At 61.5% G+C, this 6,604-nt stretch overlaps 2 protein-coding genes across 2 annotated transcripts; one reads left to right on the forward strand and one right to left on the reverse strand.

Moving 5' to 3' along the window:
• Window positions 1-739: 739 nt before the first annotated feature.
• On the forward strand, window positions 740-1,628 carry DICSQDRAFT_73133 (histone-fold-containing protein; the record flags this gene model as incomplete). The annotated part of the gene is made up of 4 exons (XM_007371500.1): window positions 740-920; window positions 1,076-1,173; window positions 1,334-1,467; window positions 1,532-1,628. 4 exons carry the CDS (start codon window positions 740-742, stop codon window positions 1,626-1,628), a joined length of 510 nt encoding a protein of 169 aa, XP_007371562.1.
• Window positions 1,629-5,488: 3,860 nt separating this feature from the next.
• DICSQDRAFT_175620 (uncharacterized protein) lies at window positions 5,489-6,400 on the reverse strand (the record flags this gene model as incomplete). Its single annotated transcript, XM_007371501.1, has 1 exon — window positions 5,489-6,400. One exon carries the CDS (start codon window positions 6,398-6,400, stop codon window positions 5,489-5,491), a length of 912 nt encoding a protein of 303 aa, XP_007371563.1.
• Between the last annotated feature and the right edge of the window lie 204 nt (window positions 6,401-6,604).

The following is a 6,604-nucleotide window of genomic DNA, read 5'->3' on the forward strand; positions in this document are numbered from 1 at the left end:
GAGAGTGTAGACACAGATAGAGAGATAGAGAGGAGAGGAGAGGGGTATTGCTGCCAGAGAGGAAAGCCAAGTTGATCAGACTCGGGGAGATCCAGTCGTCGGCAGCGAGAGTTTAAGAGTTAAGCAGTAGAGTCGATAGTTCTGTCAAAAATATGTCGCGTGGGCGAATCCGGATTAGGAAGGGGACACGCGACACCAGAGCGCTGGTCCTAGACAGGTTCAAAGACTGAGATTCTGCCTAGAATACGCTACTGTAACGAGAGTACGAGGTCGGGTATAAATACGATACGTACGAGACGCCCGAGTAACAGGGATTACCGAGAAGTCGAGTCCATGAGTAATGACAGTCGGCGAACGCATGGTCCAGGTGATGGGAATGAGCAAGCAAGGAGTAGGAGTAAGTAAGCAAGAGGAACGGGATCAGATGGAGGAGGTACGAGGAGATGATGGGAGTAGGTACGGCGGGATGGAGCGAGAGCGAACGAGCGCCGGGCGCTACAGAATCTCAACCGCGTCGCGTCACGGGCGCCTGCATCGCTCTCTTTCGAACGCGTCCTCAAACGCGAGCTGGTTGTCACTGCCACAAGTGCTGCTGTTCCCTTCACTGTGGCGATTCCCCTACGTCTCTGCTGCTCGAGGCCGCTTTCTCTTATTTGCGCTGCCACTCTCTTATATCCCTGGTCACTGCTGTTCCTGCCCACGACTTTCCTTCAGATCCCGTTCGTTACCCCGCCCGAAAATGGCGCAAAGAGTGCAGCGAGGAAAGCGCAGACAAGCGGCTGACGACTCGCCACCGTCGTCGCCGCCCCCAGCAGAGAAGCGGAGGCAGACCGCGACCGCGCGCAAGAGCACGGGCGGGCGACCACCAGCCCGCGGCCCGAGCGACGCAGGGCCCTCGAACGCGGGCCGCCGCGCCAGCGGTGGCGGGCGGGGCCAGGGCGGCGACCCACCACGCAGTACGTCTTCCATTCACAGAGTGCATTTTTCCGGCACTTCCTGCACAAGCGAACGCGTGCTGAACGTACGTTATCCTGCCTCCCGCTCGACTCACCCCACCCCCCTCCCATTCGTGCAGGGAAGCGCTTCAGGCCCGGGACGGTCGCCCTGCGCGAGATCAGGAAGTACCAGAAGAGCACGGACCTGCTCATCCGCAAGCTGCCGTTTTCGCGCGTGGTGAGTAGCGATCTGTTCATTTTGCACGTTGCGACGGCCGGGAGAAGGGAGAAGCCGTCAAGCTTCGGTCACCTTGCGGACTTCTCCCCCGTAGCACCCGTCTCTGTGGCGCACGCGGGTGCTTTGACATGCGGGTGCTAACCACGTTCGTCGCGTACAGGTGCGGGAGATCGCGCTGGACATGATCACGGACACCGTCGAGTATGGAGACAACGGCTTGCGATGGCAGAGCTCGGCGATTCTGGCGCTGCAAGAGGCGACGGAGGCCTTCCTCGTGCACATGTTCGAAGACGCGTGAGTAACGTCTCCAGCCACCGCTGTCCGTCAGGCTTTGTGACGTGATGCGACCCTTTCCCAGGAACCTGTGCGCCATCCATGCCAAACGGGTAACTGTCATGCAAAGAGACATCCAACTCGCACGACGCCTGCGTGGTTCGAGCGGTGGGCTGGCGTGATCCAGCATACGCTTGATGCCCTGCACGAGGCCAAGTCAGTGTCAATCGGTCTGGCTGGCTTGCAGCAGGTCGGCGGCGTCGGCGGCGGCTCGATTGCGTGTCTCGGCTGACCATATTTGGGACTTTGTATTCTTACTGCTCGTCTTTGCTTTGCGTTATTTTCTTTGCTGCGATCACGATGAGTTCTATTTTTCACGGCCTTTCATGACCACACATCCGCGCGACACCTCCATCCATCCACATGTTCTTCTCCCCGCGCTCTCCAACCCATCACGGCGGGCGACCTATTTCCATCTACCCGACTATCACGTACCATGTACTCAACCTGCCCGAAATATGATGCCGTAGGATTGTAAGCGAGCGGTGGCAGCCTGAAGAGATCGCAACGGTTCTAGAAGGCCTTGTTGTAGACGTTTGTGGCAGGCACCGGGGAACCAGGACCGTGTCTTGGCGCCTGATGGCAGGTTCTGCGTCGCGGGGATGGGACGCGAGGGACGCGAGGGAGGGGTTTCATACCGCGCGCGCGGCCGGACACGGTGGGGTGGCGGGCGAGGATAGGCGGAGTAGGGCGCGGAGTGGGTGGGAGACGGGTGGTGGAAGGTGGAGTGCAGGAAAGGGTGATAAGGGTGAGGTAAGAAGACGAAGATGGTTAGGCGGCAGATGGGTGGTCTAGTACCTGCCTCGCTTGTCTTCGCATTCGCTTCTACTTGGCGAGTGCTACGCGTGTGTCTTGCTCGCTACCCGCGACAGAGTACTTAAAGTATCTCCTCCCCGCGTTGCCCCGTCCTCTCCCCCTGCTCGCCCTCCTCCCCATTCCATTCCACCGAGCTTTTCCCTGATTCTCCTGATCGTCCATCATCCCCTCCTGCCGTCTGCCACCCTCATCAATCGCCCTGCCGAGACCATCCTCGACCATCCTCTCTCCCATCCCGCCCACATCCCTGGTCTCTTCCAATCCCCCCCCTCCCCTCGAGCCCGACCTTGCCCCCTTCGACCAACGCACACCTCACCCCCTCACCGCTCCCCGACGTCCACCGCCCTCCGCAAGCTCTTCCACCGCCAAGAGCGCTCTGCGCCACAACCTCGCCTTCCCACCCCGCGAGATGCCATCATACGCCGTCTCCTCCGGCGATCACTACTCCCAACGTGCTGGTACGTACACCCGCCCCTTGTCTCTGTCCGATTCTCCCACAAAGACATGTCTCTGACCACCGCGACAGTCTTTCTCCAACCCAGTTCCTGCCAGACGCTCGCTATGCACGCGTCTAGCTTCGCGTCATCATCGCTGACGCCCCCCGTCTCTCGCGAATACCCACACGCGGACAGGGCAACGGTGAGCATTCGTTCTCGCTTCTCGCAACGTCTAGCGAGCCGATCCGCGCATCTTCCTTTCATGACGTTAGGCCGCGTACCAGCATCACTGGAACCCTAGTCCTGCCCCGCATCACGGTGCGCACGCGCTTCGACCCCACCCTCCCTTCGACTTCGACGTCGAGATCGAGGACGGCGTTGATGAGCAGACTGAGATGTGGCACCAAGAAAGCTCGCAGATGGCATACGGTGCGCAGCAGTGCTACTCCTACGAAGCCGTCGACGCGCAGATGCACGACTGCAAGGAGGAGTGCGCAGACGAGGGCTACTCTATGCAGTACCCCCAGCAGGTGTCTGGTCATAGCCAGTCCTGGGAATCCACGGTATGTTCTAATGGGTCATCAGCCGCTCACGCATGTGTTGACTCGCTCGTACGTCCCGCTCTCTGCTGTATCTGTATCCTACCCCAGATGGACGCCCCTCACGCACAGCCGCCGTACCTCTCCATCCACATTCCCGACTACTCCATACCATACGAAGACAACATGTTCGTCGAGTCGCCCATGTCCGCACCCGAGATGCACACCTACCCCGAGGCGTCCATCCACAGAGTGCTCCCCGCGCTCACCGTCGCGACGCGCTCCTACACTCTCGAGGGCGCGATCACGCCCATCTCTCCCCAGCCCAAGCCCCGCGCGCTCACGTCCCCCGCCCTCCCACAGGTGAAGCGCAGGACCGACTCGCCCCCGCCCATGGGCTCCCTCCGCCCCCCACCCCACCCCTCTCGCGCTCGTCCTCATCCCCGTCCCCCTCGAAGTCGTCTATAGCGTCCAGCTCGGGCTCGGGCTCCGCCGCGGCCGGGCAGCCCTCGCCCCCTAACGACCCTGCCCCCTCCCCTGTCCAGCAGCAGCAGCAGCAGCGAGAAGCCCCCCAGAAATGCCCCCGCGGTCGCCCGCGCAAGAACCCCGCCCCGGCACGCGCGCCCTCGCCCCCGCCCGTTGTCGGCTATCCTTTCCCGCAGTTCCCTATGCTCCTCGCGGGCGTCCTTGTCCCCTCGGCCTCTGCGTCGACGTCCGCGATCCCCCCGCCCGCGCTGACGATGACGATCGCCGCGGTGCAGGCGATGTCCAAGCTGTACATGGCGCTCGGCGACGGCGACGGCGAGGGCAAGGAGCCCGAGAAGAAGAAGCCGGTCATGGCGTGCTTCTTCTGCAGGGAGCGCAAGATCATGTGCAGGCCCCCGCCGCCGGGGGGGCCGCAGTGCTGCAAGTGAGTGCCCCCTGATACTTTTGAGTAGCGTGGTGTACGTGTGTGCTGACAAGCGGATGTGCGCGCACGCGACAGCCAGTGCACGCGCCGCAGGCTCGTCTGCGAGTATCCGAAGGAGTCATTCCGGGGCCAGCACAAGCACGGGGCGCGCGCCGCCCGCGTCGAGGCGCTCGCGTCTGCGTCTGCATCTGCGTCTGCTTCCGCCGCTGTCGCTGCGTCGTCTTCGGCATCCGCGAGCCCGACGTCGATCAAGCCCAAGCCGAAACCCAAGCAGAAGCAGAAGCAGAAGGCCGACGAAGCCTCCGCGGGGACCTCTGGTACGAGGGAGACGGCGCAGGTCCCGTCCTCGCCGCTCACCCCCCTCCCCTCCCCTCTCCAGCAGTCTGCCGCCCTTCCCTCCAGTTGCGCTTCGTCCTCTGCCTCCTCGTCTACCTCCTTTTCCTTCGCGTCCCACGGGACGCCCCCCGCTCCTCTGTCGGCCCCGGGGCCGGCCAAGGGCAAGAGCCGCGCAGACAAGGTCGTGGTGCACGCGGCGAAGGGCAAGGAGCGCTTGCGGTCGCACTCGCTCGCGACGGCCGCCGGCGGGCCCTCCGCGGCGGACAAGGCGGCGATGCGGCGCGTCGCGCAGAAGCGGGAGCAGCAGAAGAGGCGCGCTGCGGACGGCGCGGTGCCGAGCGGGAGTGGGAGTGGGCCTGCCGCGGGCGGAGAGGAGAGTGGAGGGGACAGGGGCGGAGGGGGTGGACTGGGACTGGGACTGGGGGGAGGGGGCCAGGGAGGGCGGCAGGTGGACATGGATATGAGGTTCGGGTACGCGCCTGCGGCGTATGTGGGGCACCAGATGGCGGTGGTCGGGATGCAGGTGATGCGGTGAAGGTGCTGCGAGGCTCGGTGTTCGTGGCGGCGCGAGCTGCTGTCGAGCGGAGGAGTAGGGATTCTGCGTTCGGTTGCGCTTTTGCTTCTCGTTTTCTCGATTGAGTCGTCGCGCGTTCTGCTCTCGGCTGTCCCTTGCCGCGTTGCGATGTACCGCACAAGCTTTACAGTCTTCTATGGTTATGCTTTGTCTGTTCTGTTTCACCGCTGTCGTCGCTGTCATCCTTCCCGCCTCAAATGTGTCACCTTCTGGGCGCAAGATGCTCACGTTGTCGTTCTGGTCTCGTGTACATGTTCATGTTTGTGTTGAGATTGATGGGAGATGAAGATGCATCCACCGCGGAGCTGCATATACATGTACTACTAATTTGACTCTCTATTTAAGACAGTGGAGGCATCAAACGAGATATTTAAGCTTCTACCAGTTTCCCGATGTCTTCTGCTTTGACATGGAGAGCAAGCTGAGCCTCGAGAGCGCGTGCCTTAGCCGCAATATGGGACCATTCGGCGCGTTCCTTCTTGAGCTCCTGGCGTACTTCGGCCACATCTTCCTTCGCTTGACGTAGCTGCTCACGAAGCTCGGCTATCTCCTCATCGCGCGCCCGACGCTCGTCAACGCTCCTCTGGGTGGTTTCCACGGACGTCAGCCGATGGTCGAGCTCAGCAACCACCTGCATGACCTGCTGATGTCTTCCCCCCTCCGTCGAGGTATTGCGAGCGAGGTACACTGCGGCGTGCTTGACGGACGTTGCAAACGCATTAGCGTGTGTTCCTAAGTCCGCAACGATTTGGTCGAAGGGTACAATTGAAGCGTCCAAGGGTGTACTAGCTTCGGGGACAGATGGACGGTCGTTGGTGACAATCTGCGATTGCATTGGATCCGCAAGAACGAAATGTCTAGGTGCAGCACCAGCGCTAGCGAGCCGCGGGGGTCCTGCAAGTACAGCTAGAGGAGGGAGCGTGTGCGAGATGGGAGCGGGACCAGAATCACGGGGCTGTAAAGCAATTTGAACGATGTCAACAGAGTCCACCCGACTTGAAGACTTAGGTCCTGCAGTGGAAGGGTCAGCTGTCGCCGGTGCCACAGCGGGATCGCGCAGCCCAGGTGGCGGGTGCTGCAGTGGTGAACGACGTGGAGGCGAGGGAGGATGGCCGTGGTCAGAAGTATCTGGCTGTGACTGCGACAAAACCTGAGGGCGGGGCACATTGACTGGAACAGGTTCGTCGTCGATCTCAATTATTCCTAAGTCTTCGCTCCCTGTGCGCTGTTCAAGACGCGCTTTCTTGTGACGATGACCCTCCTCCTGTTGCTGCGATCGCATTTAAGAGGGTCAAAGTGGTGGGGGATCAGGGTTAGGGGGGCCTTAGGGCGTGCTTTTTCGAAGATGTCTCCGGGTACGCAGTCAGGTTGCGTTTCCGGAACACAAGTCCTGTCACATAACATCAGGGTATGCAGCACCTCTGTGTACCCTGATTGAGAGGATTGAGCTTAGAGTGGACGCATTGATGTTGTGGCGTAATTGAGT

The sequence above is a fragment of the Dichomitus squalens genome (assembly GCF_000275845.1).
Source record: "Dichomitus squalens LYAD-421 SS1 unplaced genomic scaffold DICSQscaffold_111, whole genome shotgun sequence".
Classification (NCBI taxonomy): Eukaryota; Fungi; Basidiomycota; class Agaricomycetes; order Polyporales; family Polyporaceae; genus Dichomitus; species Dichomitus squalens.